The 17,468-nt window shown below is 41.0% G+C and overlaps 1 protein-coding gene across 6 annotated transcripts in view; it reads right to left on the bottom strand.

Annotated features, from left to right (window-relative positions):
• Positions 1-17,468, bottom strand: part of usp19 (ubiquitin specific peptidase 19) — a 66,122-nt gene that overhangs the window by 10,568 nt on the left and 38,086 nt on the right. For all 6 annotated transcript variants that reach the window (XM_061904878.1, XM_061904879.1, XM_061904881.1 and 3 more), the window contains 16 exons: positions 17,324-17,468; positions 17,061-17,253; positions 16,810-16,943; positions 16,568-16,726; positions 16,378-16,488; positions 15,973-16,083; positions 15,795-15,896; positions 11,925-12,065; positions 11,725-11,843; positions 11,489-11,632; positions 10,018-10,388; positions 9,829-9,939; positions 6,680-6,896; positions 2,467-2,619; positions 2,219-2,385; positions 1,970-2,145 (listed from right to left, as the gene is read on the bottom strand). The exon at positions 17,324-17,468 is cut by the window's right edge. In XM_061904878.1, coding sequence (XP_061760862.1) covers positions 1,970-2,145; positions 2,219-2,385; positions 2,467-2,619; positions 6,680-6,896; positions 9,829-9,939; positions 10,018-10,388; positions 11,489-11,632; positions 11,725-11,843; positions 11,925-12,065; positions 15,795-15,896; positions 15,973-16,083; positions 16,378-16,488; positions 16,568-16,726; positions 16,810-16,943; positions 17,061-17,253; positions 17,324-17,468 — 2,554 coding nt within the window. The remainder of the gene's footprint in view (positions 1-1,969; positions 2,146-2,218; positions 2,386-2,466; positions 2,620-6,679; positions 6,897-9,828; positions 9,940-10,017; positions 10,389-11,488; positions 11,633-11,724; positions 11,844-11,924; positions 12,066-15,794; positions 15,897-15,972; positions 16,084-16,377; positions 16,489-16,567; positions 16,727-16,809; positions 16,944-17,060; positions 17,254-17,323) is intronic.

Genomic DNA, 17,468 nt, shown 5'->3' with positions numbered 1-17,468 from the left:
GGGTTTTGTAGCAGTGAAACTATTTTAGTTATTTTAAGTACAAACCCCGTTTCCATATGAGTTGGGAAATTGTGTTAGATGTAAATATAAACGGAATACAATGATTTGCAAATCATTTTCAACCCATATTCAGTTGAATATGCTACAAAGACAACATATTTGATGTTCAAAATGATAAACTTTTTTTTTGCTAATAATCATTAACTTTAGATTTTGATGCCAGCAACACGTGACAAAGAAGTTGGGAAAGGTGGCAATAAATACTGATAAAGTTGAGGAATGCTCATCAAACACTTATTTGGAACATCCCACGGGTGTGCAGGTTAATTGGGAACAGGTGGGTGCCATGATTGGCTATAAAAACAGCTTCCATGAAATGCTAAGTAATTCACAAACAAGGATGGGGCGAGGGTCACCAATTTGTACGTAAATTGTCGAACAGTTTTAGAACAACATTTCTCAACGAGCTATTGCAAGGAATTTAGGGATTTTACCATCTACGGTCCTTAAAATCATCAAAAGGTTCAGAGAATCTGGAGAAATCATTGCACGTAAGCGATGATATTACGGACCGTTGACCCCTCAGGCGGTACTGCATCAAAAACAGACATCAGTGTGTAAATGATATCACCACATGGGCTCAGGAACAGTTCATAAAACCACTGTCAGTAACTACAGTTGGTTGCTACATCTCTAAGTGCAAGTTAAAACTGGGCCCGAGCTCATCTAAGATGGATTGATGCAAAGTGGAAAAGTGTTCTGTGGTCTGACGAGTCCACATTTCAAATTATATTTGGAAACTGTGGACGTGGTGTCTTCCGGAACCAAGAGGAATACAACCATCCAGATTGTTATAGGCGCAAAGTTAAAAAAACAGCATCTGTGATGGTATGGGGGTGTATTAGTGCCCAAGGCATGGGTAACTTACACATCCGAGAAAGCACCATTAATGCTGAATGGTCTATACAGGTTTTGGAGCAACATATGTTGTCATCCAAGCAACGTTATCATGGACGCCCCTGCTTATTTCAGCAAGACAATGCCAAGCCACGTGTTACAACAGCGTGTTTTCGTAGTAAAAGAGTGCGGGTACTTTCCTAGCCCGTCTGCAGTCCAGACCTGTCTCCCATCGAAAATGTGTGGCGCATTATGAAGCGTAAAATACGACAGCGGATACCCTAAACTGTTGAACAACTACAGCTCTATATAAAACAATGGGCAAGACTTTCACTTTCAAAGCTTCAACAATTAGTTTCCTCAATTCCCAAACGTTTATTGAGTGTTGTTAAAAGAAAAGGTGATGTAACACAGTGGTGAACATGCCCTTTCCCAACTACTTTGGCACGTGTTGCAGCCATGAAATTCTAAGTTAATTATTATTTGCAAAAAAAAAAAAGTTTATGAGTTTGAACATCAAATATCTTGTCTTTGTAGTGCATTCAACTGAATATGGGTTGAAAAGGATTTGCTAATCATTGTATTCCGTTTATATTTACATCTAACACAATTTCCCAACTCATATGGAAACGGGGTTTGTACTTTTTGAGCACATTCAATATTACCTGATAATGTAATGTATGACATTGTTTCATTACATCCCTGATCAGTGGTTAAAGCTGGATGACAAATTGTCAAAGCACAATAAGACATGATACAGCAACTAATGAGTTGAATTTCACCTGGGGACCGACCACACTCAAATAAAGTTGCAGTAGGGATCGAGCCATACTACACCGCACACAGCAGACACTCAAAAATAAAACCTTCGCTCACAGAACCAGCCAACATGTGTTCATGAAACAGCACACTCCTCTGTTCGTATGGCATCACTGTGGAACACGTTTATGTCACCGACATAAGTGGTTGAGTTGGTAGACATAAGTGGGACCAACTTAAGCAAATTCCAGAACAAGCCTACATTTTTGATGATCAAGCAGAGGCTCTGGGTAGCTCAATCCAGCGCCCTCACCTGACTGGCGGTAGCTCCCATGGAAGGGGGGGAATCTGCGCCGACGGGCCTGAGAAAGCGCGGCGGCCTCTCCACGGGCGAATTCCGTCGTCGGTAGAAAAGTACGTAGGCATAGCGCGTCACCACCTGGCTCTCCTCCACCATTGTGACAGTGCTGTCATCAAAGAGACGCCAGCCTGTTTTTGAGGACAATTTTTAGGATGGAAACAAACAGAAGAGAAGATGAAGCTTTAGGTGGGATGAACTCACCGACATCACTGCGCTGGCTGTTTTTGTCACTTGGCAGCCGTGCGTATGCAGTGTAGTGGCCACCAATCATCCCCCCGTAGTGGTTGATGACTGCATACAAGTCGTAAATAGGCGGCTGCTGCATTTCATCCTTCTGGCCGATGCAGAACTTACTCAGATCCAGGTTTCTACAAGACAAAGAGAGGGCATGAATAAACACAGCTCAAAGTATTGCATGCACCATATCAAGTGTCCATTCAATCGTTCACCTGACAGGAAAGTCCACCATGTCGTTGATCTTGTCCCTCCAGATGAAGTTCCGGAAGCTGAAGCGTTTGAGCTGGATGATCAAGATGTTGGGAAGACGCCACAGCAGCAGTTGCTTGGAGGCCTCGCGGTGCTGCTGGCACTTTGGACAGTACCTTTGGGTTGGAGAAAAAGGGCATCATGCAGATTATTGTATTTTCCGCACTATAAGGCGCACCTAGAAACCTCTAAATTTCTCAAAAGCTGACAGTGCATTTTATAATCCGGCGCGCCTTATATGTGGACCAATATTGAGCCGCAACAGGCCTCACAACTATGGTAAGCAGCCGCCGACTTCATTTTCCCCCGTAGACAGCGATTTTAAACAAGTCAATGGTGTTTTAAAATTGTGTTTTTATCACCTTCGTCTTTTAGTAAAGGTTAAACCGTTTTTATCTTTTAACCTTTTTGAACAAGTCGTGCATGCTTTTATTTCAATTGGCCTGGAGTACTGCAATGCACTTTATGCTGGCATTAGCCAAAAAGCTCTCTCCCGGTTGCAGTTAGTCCAGAACGCGGCAACACGACTTTTAACAGGGGCCAGGAAACGCCAGCATATAACCCCAATTCTTCAGAGTTTGCACTGGCTCCCTGTTCATTTTAGAATTGATTTTAAAACATTGCTGCTTGTTTTTAAATCTTTACATGGACTGACACCTCAATATATCTCGGACCTCATCCAAATTTACATTCCTGCACGCGCTCTGAGGTCCTAGAGCCAGTTCAAGCTCGTGGTGCCCAAGACCAGACTTAAGACCAGGGGAGACAGGGCCTTCTCTGTGGTCGGCCCTAAGCTCTGGAACACTCTGGCCCTCCATGTTCAAACTGCTTCCACAGTGGAGTGTTTTAAGTCTCGTCTTAAGACCCACTTTTATTCTTTGGCTTTTAACACTACGTGAGTTGTGTGGTCCTCTGTCCTCTGTGTTTTTTATACACTTTGATTTTTATTTTACTGTTTTAATTGATTTTACCCTTTAAAATAGTTTTTAATCATATTTGTTTTTATATTGTTTTTATTTTTATTCATTTTTTGTTTTATTCAGTCATTGGTGGAGCATAATATTGTTTTTAACATGGCTGTGCAGCACTTTGGAAACGTTATTGTTGTTTAAATGTGCAATATAAATAAAGTGGATTGGATTGGATTGGGATATATGACTGCGCGAGGCGTGCCATTCCACTATCTGCCAGTGGACCATAATTGCCTGGGCTGATATATCAGTCTCAACTGTGGTCCGAGCTTTCAGGAAGGCAAGAATTGTCACTCAACTGCTAAACAGCAGCGACACTAACTCGATTAATGACGACTCCGTTGGATGCCGTATTTGCCCAAGTGTTTAATTCGGACACTGAAGAAGAAGAATTCGAAAGATTCGTGGATAAGGAATAACTTCATAAAGTGAGTTTTACGTTTACTTTGTGTTGTGTGACATTAACGTTCGAGCAACGTTGAGGTATTGATATATTATTAAATGGCAATATTTCGAGTGTTACTATATTGTGATTGCACTAACGTTTGATTTACCGTAACAGTATTAGATTGTTTTTTTACGTGTTTATTGAATCAAGGAAAAGTTACCCTCCACTATGTGATATAAATGTTGCACTACATGTTATACCTTGCTGTTGTTAAAAGATAAACGAAATACCAAGTAATTGACTTTACCTTGGCAAAAAAAAAATAAAACAGCTGTTTATTCATTTTGGGAGTGAACAGAGTTGTCAGAACATTGGTTTGTAATCTATTAATAAAGTTTGACTGACCTGTCTGATTGTTTTGTTGACATTCCCTTTAGCACAGCTCCATCTAATGGATGCATAACGTAACCCCAGCCTCTGCGGTAGCGTCTATTTCTGTGGTTCTCAACCTTTTTTCAATGATGTACCCCCTGTGAACATTGTTTTTAATTCAAGTGCCCCCTAATCAGAGCAACGGATTTTTGGTTGAAAAAAAGAGATAAAGAAGTCAAATAAAGCCCTATGTCATCAGTTTCTGATTGATTAAATTGTGTAACAGTGCAAAATATTGCTCATTTGTAGTGGTCTTTCTTGAACTATTTGGAAAAAAAGACATGAAAATAACTAAAAACTTGTTGAAAAATAAACAAGTGATTCAATTATAAATAAAGATTTCCACACATAGAAGTAATCATCAACTTAAAGTGCCCTCTTTGGGGATTGTAATAGAGATCCATCTGGATTCATCAACTTCATTCTAAACATTTCTTCACAAAAAAATAAATCTTTTAACATCAATATTTATGGAACATGTCCACAAAAAATCTGTCAACACTGAATATTGCATTGTTGCATTTCTTTTCACACTTTATGAACTTACATTCATATTTTGTTGAAGTATTATTCCCTACATATATTTATAAAGGATTTTTAAATTGTTGCTATTTTTAGAATATTTAAAAAAAAAAGTCTCACGTACCCCTTGGCATACCTTCAAGTACCCCCAGGGGTACTCGTACCCCATTTGAGAACCACTGCTCTATTCTATGCGCCTTATAGTGCATAAAATACGGTACATATGAAGCCAAAAAGCTCCGGAAGAAGGAAAATACAAAACAAATCAACAAAATGTCCATGTCTCTGTCACATAAGTGCTTGCACATGAAGGACACAGTTGTTTTTTAGCCTATAAGAAGCATGAATCAAGACTTGCGTCAGGTGTAAAATGTCCTGTGGATAACAGCTGTTGTGAATCGACACGACATAATGTTGATATGTGCACAAAACAAGTGGTGTTTTCTTTATAATCTACAGTGGTACCTCAACTCAAGTGCCTCAAAATTTGAGTGTTTTGCGATAAGAGCGGTCTATCTGCTAATTGTTATGCTTTTAGTTGCAAGCATCCCCACCATTAGTTGGCCCAGCAAATGCCACAGTAAACCCTGTAAGATCCTCTCAAAACATCCCATCTTACTTGCTAGCATTAGCTTATCACTACTGATTGACATACCATAATTTAAATTTGTCCAACCATTGGACGAAAGCAAGAGAGTGTAAAGGACAGTGCTGCGAAGATGAAGTGGATTATAGTCATTAAATTGGAGAAAAAAAAAGTAAATTTCAGTGTGTAAGTCTAACGCAAGACAAGCATGTTGAAATAATATGTAAACGGAGAACATGTATCCATAAAAACAGAAAAGCTGCTAATGGTGTTTGACGAAGAAGCGGCTGGAAGGACATACCGTGGAAATTCACTCTCCAAGGTAAATTATTACTGCATTACTTCATAAAATAATAGTAGCTCTTAGAAGAACATTCTATTAAAATGGTTTTATACAATATATTTCCATCCATCAATTTTCTTCTGCTTGTCCCTTTTGGGTTCGCAGGTGGGTGCTGGAGCCTATCTCAGCTTCATTTGGGCAGAAAGCGAGGTACACCCTGGACAAGTCGCTACCTCATCACAGGGCCAACACAGATAGACAGACAAAATTCACACTCACATTCACACACTAGGGCCAATTTTAGTGTTACCAATCAACCTATCCCCAGGTGCACGTTTTTGGCGGTGGGAGGAAGCCGGAGTATCTGGAGGGAACCCACACAGTCACGGGGAGAACATGCAAACTCCACACAGAAATATCCCGAGCCCGGGATTGAACTCAGGACTACTCAGGACCTTCATATTGTGAGGCACATGCACTAACCCCTGTGCTGCACTACAATATATTTCTTATCAGAATTTTTTTTTTCTATTTAAAAAGGTATGTAATATATTAAAATAGTGCTGTTTTGGGGGAGCGTGGGAGACATTAATTTGGGATACAAGTATTTTGAGTTAAGAGAGCCGTCAAAAAAAGAATTAAGCTCGTAAATAGATGTACCATTGTATATGAAATAAATGGTTTATACTTGTAGTGCTTTTTTACCTTGAAGGTACTCAAGATTTGAAATATGCATGTAATGTCTCCACACAGCTTTCGCACAAACTTATCAACACTTCTTATGTTCTTCAAACATTTCATAGACTCTAAAATCCTACAGAAATTTAACGTAAAACTTTAAAAGGTACTAAAATCTCTTAATAATAAACAATACTTTAAAATCTGTGATGCAGTGAGACCGCAATAAGTGAACAGTAAACAGTGTTGATTGATACCTTTAGAAGACATGATATGACACACATCATTGAGGTAATGACATTATGAAGAGCCCTACCATGCCTCTTCTGGAGCCAGCACTTCTGGCCTGGTGAAGAGGTTGAGGCACTGCTCCAGTGTGAAATGTCCCGCCCGGGCCGTCTCACTCAAAGATCCTGGATCTTCCTCGTATTCCAACTCCTTGGAACTCACCAGCACGTACTCTTTCAGACGCTCGTTGTTCTTCCACACTAGCTCCAGAGTGGCGTCTTCCGGCAGGTCGAGCACCATGTCTTCTGCAGAGGAGATTGTGTTAGCGAGGGAAATAAACTACGGAAAGGTGCAGACACATTCTAGACCAGGGGTGCCCACACTTTTTCTGCAGGCGAGCTACTTTTCAATTGATCAAGTCGAGGGGATATTCCTCATTCATATATATAATTTATATTTATTTATGAAAGATACGTTTTTGTTAACAAGTTAAAGGTGTTGAATGATAATACAAGCATGTTTAACACATATAGATCCATTTATTTCATGAAGACAAGAATCGTCGTTGGCGATCACCCGCAACGAGTATGATTATCCTCCTGTTGGTGGGATTGCCTTCAGGAGATGGCCTGTGCGTGAAATCTTTTAAAGGGGAACATTATCACCAAACCTGTGCAAGCGTCAATATATACCTTGATGTTGCAGAAAAAAGACCATGTATTTTTTTAACCGATTTCCGAACTCTAAATGGGTGAATTTTGGCGAATTAAACGCCTTTCTGTTTATCGGTCTTTTAGCGATGACGTCAGAACGTGACGTCACCGAGGTAATACACCCGCCATTTTCACATTACATACACCGGGTCTCAGCTCTGTTATTTTCAATTTTTTCGACTATTTTTTGGAACCTTGGAGACATCATGCCTCGTCGGTGTGTTGTCGGAGGGTGTAACAACACTAACAGGGAGGGATTCAAGTTGCACCACTGGCAAGAAATCTGCTGCCAGACCCCCATTGAATATGCCAGAGTGTCTTCACATTTGACCGGCGATGCTAAGACAGACATGGCACAGAGATGTATGGATAACCTGCAGATGCATTTGCAACCATTAAGTCAACAAAATCACAAAGGTGAGTTTTGTTGATGTTGACTTATTTGATGTCAGACATATTTGGTCGCAGCCTGACTGCAAGCTAATCGATGCTAACATGCTACGCTAATCGATGCTAACATGCTATTTACGCTAGCTGTATGTACATTTAAAACTAGATACCCACATTTAATGCGAAACAAACACTTACCAATCGACGGATTTAAGTTGCTCCAGTGTCACAAGACGCGAAAGTCCTGATCGTTTGGTCCGCACATTTTACCGGCGATGCTAATAAGGCAGCCATGCTATGGGCCACTTCATTAGGTACACCCATGCTATGGCCGAATAGCGTCAATAGCTTCAGTTTCTTCTTCAATTTCGTTTTCGCTATCTGCCTCCATACTCCGACCATCTGTTTCAATACATGCGTAATCTGTTGAATTGCTTAAGCCGCTGAAATCCGAGTCTGAATCCGAGCTAATGTCGCTATATCTTGTTGTGGTAACCGCCATGTTGTTTGTATTGGCAGCACTGTATAACGTCACAGGGAAACGGACAAATGGCGAAAATCAAGCACTTTAAATTTTTTTTTTAGGGATATTCCGGGAGGTGTAAAATTTTGAAAAAAACTTCGAAAAATAAAACAAGCCCCTTGGAACTGATTTTTAGTGTTTGTAACCCTTTTGAAATTGTGATAATGTTCCCCTTTAAAGTGGGAAGACTGGTGTACAGACAGCCATCACACTGTCCTTGGCAAAGAGAAGGCCAGGGTCCAATGGCATGGAGACCAAGACAATTATGACCCATCTTTGCTGCAGCCTTCTTCAGCCTTTGTGACCGTTGTGGAGCTTCTATGCAACCATCATCCGCCCACTCTGTCGTTGAGGTCTTTTTCAACGAGGGAGACGCGCAGACTCAAACATCACTTCTTCGCTGTGAGGAGCTGTATCCGGTGGTAAGGGAAACCCAGGACGACCGGCACCTCCTCACAGCTGCAGAAAGCTGCCGGAGCTCCTGTTTGTCCGAGGACCGCCTATGGTGTGCCTACCAGCACATGCTTCAATAAAGTAATGGTAAATGGGTTGTACTTGTATAGCACTTTTCTTGGGCTCCTTTTTAAGGAGCCCAAGTATTTTCTCAGGGTGTAGTCCCCTCGCCTTTTGTCTTTCCAGACTAACCCACAAGTGGTTGGGTGATGCCAGGGCGTGTCCACAACGTGGGCCTGCGCATCACACCTCTGGGGACCACTGCAGCTCCGAGATCCCCTGCCACGTTTGCCTTGGGCCGCGGTGCCCTAGTTACCGTGTGTGGCCACGTGGATGCCTGACAGGAGACTTGGTGAAGGAGAAGCTGCGTATTGGCAGGAGAAGACTGACGCACAAGACTGCTTCTCTGTTCACCACAAGGGCTAGCCAGTGGCAGTGTCTGTAAGTGAGAGGTTAGCAAGCAGGTGGGAAGTAGACATGCAATCTTCCCTCTAACTACTGCACTAGACGCATCACAACACTCTGTAGGCTGGGCCCACACACACACACACACACACAAAATTATAAGTTGGTGCAGTACCTGATTCTGATGACTTGCATTGATTGGAATCTGACAGTAGTGCTGATAACGTCCACATTTTCAAATGTAGGAGAATCAAGTCCTCCTTTCTGTCCAATACCACATGAAAGTGGTTGTTTTTGGCATCTTATTTGTCCAGCTTCAAAACTCGTCTTTATACATTTTACAAGAAATACATTGGCGGCAAACTCAGTAGCTTGCTAGCTTGTGTGCGCTAGCTTTCGAGACTCTTATTTTGTTAGCGCATGTAGGATGAAGCAGCACTTTTATTGTGAAGATAGGAACTCTGCAGTCGGTCTTTAGAATTTTGATGGCGTGAGAGTCTGTTAAAATAAAGTGTTTCTCGCCTTCTTGTCGGTCATTTTTTCTTAATAATGAGCTCCAAGCAGCCAGCGTCATCTCAGAAGACCCTCAGGTGCTGTGAATGTCAATCAAGTGGCGAAAGTGACGTCTTGGTGAAGATTGATGATCGCTTATTTTTAGGTCTATTCTTTTCATGCCTGGCTGGCGATCGACCAGTAGCTCGCGATCAACGTAATGGGCACCCCTGTTCTAGACTGTTGAAGCTAGGTTTCTACCTTTTTCATCCAGCCTTTGCTCCTTGTTGTTTGAATCCAGCACAGCTATGTGGAACTGACCCGTGTGCCCTGGGGAGGTCCCACTAGGTTGTTGATACCCTGTTACTGCAGCTGAAAAAGGAAACAAAGACGATGAGACAACAAAGTCAATGCAGATCTATTGAACAAAAATATTCAGAAATCCATTACCTTCTGGCCGTACTGCTTTCTCACACGATGTTTCTTTTTCAACATGGGTTTCCAGAGAGCAGCAGGAAGTAGAGGAGATGGACTCACAGAATCCGGAGTCTGACGTCTGTGTGGTTGAGAGAGATGTTTTGGAGGACGTAAGGGTAGCAGAGTCCCCAGAGGCTGGGGTCTGGATGTGCTCCGTCAGAGAGTCCTGCATTGGAGTGACACACTCTGGGCCACAGTCACTCGCTTCAACAGTACTACAACTACCACCTGTGGCCTCATCTCCTGAGCACAGAGAGCCTGCTGGTGGCATGGACAGAATGGGAGATGGTTCAGGGGATGTCCTGCCTGACTGGAAAGGAGGCTGAAATACGTTGACAGAAAACCTGCAGAGGGAAGATGTCATGTTAGTAGAATCTGGTGAAGAGTCGAATGATACTGAAGTATTGATGCTTGATGTGTGTATCACTTTGAGAAAAAAATTGTGACCAATAAAACTGGTGTGGAAGATGACTTCTATCGGCTCACAAGTAATAACTCGTACTAAGTGAAGTCGGAAGAGTAGATTTAGTTAATGTCTTTATCATTAATTTAATAAAATTATAATAATAGAATAGAATTTTAAAAAGGGAGACCACCTGAAGTGTCATTTTGATTGGACAGTGCCAATATTTCCTTTCTATTTATTTGCTTTATTTTGCAACATTTTCAAATTTATGGAATTGAATTAGTATTTTTTTTTGTAAAAGATTAAGAATTTGCATATTTACATTAGAGTAACCGTATAACTTTCTTTTTGATTTCCAACTTGACTGCATGCATATAATCTCTACCTTTTCGTTAGGGGTTCGACTTTTCTCACAATTGAATGCCTATTAGGTTATCGTATTATAAGTAGTTCATTTTGAAGATGGTTGTATTGTCATATATGTGTGTGTGTGTGTGTGTGTGTACTGCGATGAAGTGGCGACTTGTCCAGGGTGTACCCCACCTTCCGCCTGATTGTAGCTGAGATAGGCACCAGCGGCCCCCGGGACTCCAAAGGGAATAAGCGGTAGAAAATGGATGAATGGATGGTGTGTGTATTCCCTTTTGTCGTAATGCTGTACATGTATCAAAGCATTTTTTAAAATTTTACACCCCAGGAAGAACAGCTATTACTATTGCAGAAGCAAATAGGGATCTTAATAAACAAATAATTGTATTTGCAGGTCCGTAGTGACAGCTGAAAAACACAATCAGTGTCGGTGCATTGTCGATTCAGGGAGTGAGAGTGCCATACACTCAGTGAGGCGTCATTTACCCATCACTTGTAAATTCGATCAAATTATTACACAGCCTTTATAAATTTGCTAAATAATGAAGCAAATAAAAATGCATGGATGTGTAAGATGCATCCCAACAGACACCTGCATTTTGTGTTGCAAATTACAAGTGAATGAAAGCACTTTTGAGAGTAACTTGGTAAACAGCATTTTGTATGTACCTGGAGTAACCATGCAGGAGTTGAGTGAGGCGGCTGTATGACAGTCGGGACTCTGGTACGCTAACCAGGAAAGGCAGACCCACATATTCAGTGTTGGGTCGACACACACCTTTGTGATTGGGCCAGTGTGTCCTCTGACACTGTCTGGGATGATAAAGAATGAGCAAGTCAACAACAGGATTAGGAAAAAGTCAATGTTAAGGGACATTAATGGCATGATGTGCCACACAACTCACTGATTGCAGTAGCCCACACAATAGCAGCGAGTGCATCGCTTCAGCTTGTCTTCCTCAGACACTGGAGGCTTAAGGCAGGAGGCACACTTTGAGATGGGGATATTGGGGACTTGAAGTCTCTGTGAGACGACAAACCAAGATCAGATTTATGATCGTTTGACGCAGAAGGTCATCTTTTAATCAAAGTTTGCCTGTGTTACCTGCTGCACTCGGAGTAAAAAAACTTTCTCCTTCGCCAGATCTTTGGAAAGCACCTCGAAGCAGAACAACGTGTCCGATGGCGACACAGTGTCCAGTGAATGGGAGGGCAGAAACATGCGCTGGAAGCTGTTTTTGGCCACCTGAGTCAAAAGACAACTAGCTTTGTACAAGCGTAGACAAGTAGACAGCCATCACACAGACTCAACATTGAATAAAGCAAGACAAGGGTGTCCAAACATTCATATTAGGGCTGGGTGATATGGCCTTTTTTTAATATCTCGATATATATATCTCGATATTTTGCCTTAGTTTTGAATGAACACTTGATGCATATAATCACAGCAGTATGATGATTCTATGTGTCTACATTGAAACATTATTGTTCATACTGCATTAATATATGCTCATTTTAAACTTACATGCAGAGAAGGAAATCACAACTAAGTCAATTGACCAAAACTGTATTTATTTAACAGTTATTAGCAGGTGACTTTTCAAATGATGCTAGATATTAGCAGTAATGCTACTTTTGGTAGCAACGCTTGTGCCCCACGCTTGACAAATTAAAGTTGTCTATTATTTATCTTCCCGCTTGAAGCCTAACCACCGCCAGACGATGGACCCCGTGCTGTTTTTCTTGGGAATTGATTCTTCCTTCATTTGTTACCAGATTCGCACCTTCTCTCTCTCGTATTACCACTCGCACTGCTTCACTAGCATCACAGCTAACATTACCCATGCTGCTACCTCTCTGCTCAGTGAGGGCGTATACGTATGTGACGTGTGTAAGAACCTACGCTTACTGTTTGTGAGAAGGAGACACCAGGAGTGGGAAGAGCCTGTAGTGTAATGCCCGCAGCTAAAAGCAACTGAGTGAGATCGCAGAATAGAATAGAATAGAATAGAATGAACTTTATTGTCATTATATTTGCATATAACGAGATTAAAAACTCCAACTTAAGGTGCGGTAGTGGGAACAAATATGGGGTGAAATAAATGACATAAGAGATAATAAAGGAAAAACTAACAATTGAAATAAACAGACTACTATCCAATAAAAATAATAAGCAATTCTGTACAATATACAAAACACTATAGAAGTACAAAATACAAATACTGTACAATATACATAGCAAGACAGGAGTACCGAAGTAATAAATAATCAATGACGGACGTATTGCACTCGAAGGGTAGTATTGCACAGTAGGGTATTAGGGCATGATATTGTATAGGGGTGAATTATCATTATTATAAGTTAGAGTTCAAGATGGTGACAGCTTTGGGAAAGAAGCTGTCTCTGAGCCTCTTTGTTCTGGCTCTGATGCACCTGTAGCGCCTGCCTGATGGTAGCAAGTCGAACAGATGGAAGCCAGGGTGTGTGCTGTCCTTGGTAATGTTTTTTGCTCTGTCGAGGCAACGGGAGTTGTGTAAGTCCTTCAGGGAGGGCAGGGGACAGCCGATGATTTTTTGTGCCGACTTTATGACCCTCCGAATCGCCTGTTTGTCTGCTTCAGTGCAGCTGGCGTACCACACTGTTATGCAGTACGTCAGCAGGCTCTCGACAGCCGAGCAATAGAAGGTCACGTATACTCGAATATCACGATATAGTCATTTTCTATATCGCACAGAGACAAACCCGCGATAAATCGCGTATATCGATATATCGCTCAGCCCTAAGTCATATTGCTTTGATGAGCAGATAATTGTGTTGCTGAGCTGCAACTGAAATTTGAGATGGCGAAGCAGTGCAGAATTTAGCATACTTTGAAATGTTACAAATATACAAGCCAGATATCATGAAAAAAATGGGAATGTGACTTAGTGGGTCCATGTTATCATACACTCTTAAAAGGAAATACTTTTCTCAAGATTTTCAAATATTTATCATCACCAAAGGGGAATGTTATCATGTCGACCACACTTTCTTTTACACTCACAAGGAGTAAAGGTACAAAAGTATGGCGGCACATTGTTTCTTTACGTCTGGATGGATCCACAAATTAAGCATTAAGCCATGAAAGATAACGTTGGGCTCATTTGTGCATCTTTGAGTAATGTATTTGACTGACGTTAAGGAGCGCTGTGTACTGCTGTGATCAGGACCTATTAGGAATAAGCGGTATAGACAATAGATAGATTGAAGTTTAGTTTTTCTACTATTCTCTCGTTGCAAGCCAAACATTTGACAGTCATTTATACATCATCTTTTTAGTTGTTTTAATGGTGTGAAGTTAATATTTGGTCCCACTGTTTAGTTATATTTAACTGCTTTCCTGTTGCAAAGTTTAGTTTTCAATCGATTATAACAGTATCCAGATACAATGTGTTGCTACAACAGTATGTTGTTGCTACGCTTTTACAACACACGCATAGATTCAATGTGTAAGTTTCCGAAAGAAAACTGCTCATTCGTCGTTAAATGGAGAATTTAAAAAAGTAAGTGAATTATGAACATGCTTTTACAGCTTATTTTAAGTACATTGACAAAGTGGTTGCTCTAAACTCTGTTGATGACTCGACTCCACTCGAAGACAGTGAGTTTTAACACAGTAACAACCTTTGTCAGCATTTGTTGTTGCGTTTTTAACAACTTTTACCCTATTATAATGGAAATATAGCAACTCTAAAAGTACCTTAAAGCCAAAATTTCTATTGGAGCAGTGCATGTGCGAAAGGCTGGAACAATTCCTCGATTAATTCAATATTTTTTTGCTTAGATGATTTGTTTAATGTGTAAAATACACTAACATTGTTTCCACAAGACTGCTAAAGCTCCATAAGAGCTGTGTGCCTTTTGGTGACGCAGCTCGCACTGCCGGTGATTTTGATTGATTTATTGATACTTTTATTAGTAGATTGCACAGTTCAGTACATATTCCGTGCAATTGATCACTAAATGGTAACACCCGAATAAGTTTTTCAAGTTGTTTAAGTCGGGGTCCACGTTAATCAATTCATAGTAAATGTGGCGTCTAATGTTTGCATTGTCACATGGAGCCGGCATTTTACAATAGCACTACATCAATGATGCAACAATACCATAAATCATTCAGCATATATAAGAGCATCAAACAAGCATGAACAACATGGTAAAAGTCCATTTTGGTAGCGAACACCCTGTTATATGATTGACTAGCATAACAAAAGTTTCATTCAAAATCATTGGAGGCATGTGAGGACTGTCCAAAAATCAAACACCACTCCTCCAAATAATATCTTATGTATGTTAAATAATGTATCACTCTTCATTAGTCTTTTTGTTTAGTTTGGTTCTTTTTATTTATTACCTTGCTTTAGGCTATACAGGTTTGTTTACTTTTTAACGCATTCATTTTTAAATATAATACATAGTGATGCTCCCAAGGTAAAATTACAATTTCTATGCTATGGGCATTTGTAAGAAAAAAAGTTAAATAGGGAAAGAAAAAAATGTATACTGACCGTTTTTCTTACAAATGCTTGTACCATTGAAATTGTTCTTGGATTGGAGAAGAAAAATAAACACATAAATGTATATAAATATATATATATATGTATATATATATATACTGAAAAAGAGTATATATAAAAGACGCAATGAGGCTAGAAAGTGTTTTCTTCGATTAATCAAACAAAATCAATAGATTACTTGATTACTAAAATAATTGCAAGCGAGCTGCTGCGGCATTTTCACTCTGTTTTTAATAGACTTCTTGCTAGGAATACGCTCTGTGTGACCTCTATGTGCTAGTACCTAGGGCGACAGCAAGCAGACAGGACGTCACGTGCAACCGAGCAATTTTTACAATATGCCCAGGGCCAATTTAAAGTGGACTGCAGGTCAAAAATGGCCACAGCCCTTTGGACACCCCAGTTGTAGGAGATCTAACCTCTGCCAGTCGAAGGTTCTCAGGCTTGACTCTAACACTCCTGGAGATGGCTTCAAGGACTTCTGCGGTGCTGGAGTTCTCTTTGCTCACACTCACCAAGAACTGACACGGTCATACAAAATGTAGTGAAGAAAAATCCTTTTTTGGGATTTTTTGGAATAGTTATTTCTAATCTCACCTTAATGGGTTTTTTATGTGGCTCTTTGGCGAAGTAGAAAACCGAAAGCACCTTTTGTTTCTGCGGCAACGGGACAGGCAGGTAGAGGAAGGGGTCAAAGGTTATAGACACCTGAGGAATGAGACAAGAGGATATTTTGATTACTGCAAAAAAAAAAGGGTTTATTCTTGTAACCCTTGCGCCTAAAATGGGCATTACATGTGTTCCTTATGTGATATGATTGTTAATTGATAAGGTTAGTGTCCGAAATTTTGCTAGGGAGTTTTTTAAAAGAAAATTGGACTGTGTTTCTGAATGCAACGTTGAGCGAATACCTTTTGGATCCTAAGATTAAGTGCGTATAGTCAATCTTAAGGCTGCTCAAGGGATAAATAATACATATAAAAAGTACAATAATAGCATTACCTTGGAGCATGTAGGGCAGACAAGCTTGGATTTGAACTGGCCTTGGAAGAGGTCTACGATGAAGGAGTCATTTCTCATCTTGTGCCTCTGCCAAGCCTCCTCTGCCACCACCTTCAAAGAACATAACAGAAATTGTATGCAGAGTTTTGGGGGGAAAAAGCCAAGACATTCTTTCTTCCAGACTCCTTACCTCATCCAAGCGACCATCCGAGTCCACCGTCTCCGTGTACGGTTTATTCTGAATGCGGTTCAAGTCCTCGTGGAGGCCGTCAAGCAAAAAAGCCATGAACTCCTGGGCGTCATGCTGGGCATAGCCAGTAAACTGACTGGCTTTACTGGCCACAATTGCCTAAGTATATCATGGTCCAAGCAGAAAATGATGATGCTGACTTTGCAATGCTATGCAAAACACTTGTAGAGACGATATGGTACCTTGAGCTTTGAGGGTTGGAAGGCATGGTGCGTTCCTTTCCACAGGGCCCTAAGCAGCACAGCAAAGCCAATAGCTAGCCTGCCTCCTGTTCCAAGCGGATTATTGCAGTTGATTTCTGCCTCAAATCCCCGATCTACACGAGACCAAAAGGAATAACATTCAATTTTGGTGGACAAAAACATTGTGGTGAAATGACTAGTCAATATTCCCAAGTAAAAAATGTCACTGTAAAGAAGCGTCAGCAAAGTACCGTGAAAGTAATCCCTGAGCTCTCTGGTGTTGGACAGGGATTGGATGACGCTGTTCATGAAACAAGTGTTTCCCAGGTTGACCAATCCCGTGAAACCGGGCATGCACACTTTTTTCTCCTCCTCTTCTTCGTTGTGCTCATTGCTCGCGGGATGGGCATGGGACATAGGCTGCACCATGCAAGTCGGCTTAGGCTGAGTTATAAAACATGATTATCAAAACACAAATCACCCAAAGGAACAGCATGAATGTTTGCCAACTCACTGCCGTTACAGTGGGCTCCGATTTTGTAATGGCAACATGGTCTGACACAGTACGAGGAGCCACGGTTTCCAGACCGCTGTCTTCCACTCTGGGTGGGGCCTTCAAGGGTTTTGGTTTCTCTTCACCAACCCTGGGGGGCTCCTCT

This window comes from Nerophis ophidion, linkage group LG06 (assembly GCF_033978795.1).
Source record: "Nerophis ophidion isolate RoL-2023_Sa linkage group LG06, RoL_Noph_v1.0, whole genome shotgun sequence".
Taxonomy (NCBI): domain Eukaryota; kingdom Metazoa; phylum Chordata; class Actinopteri; order Syngnathiformes; family Syngnathidae; genus Nerophis; species Nerophis ophidion.
This window is presented reverse-complemented; position numbering and strand designations above follow the sequence as displayed.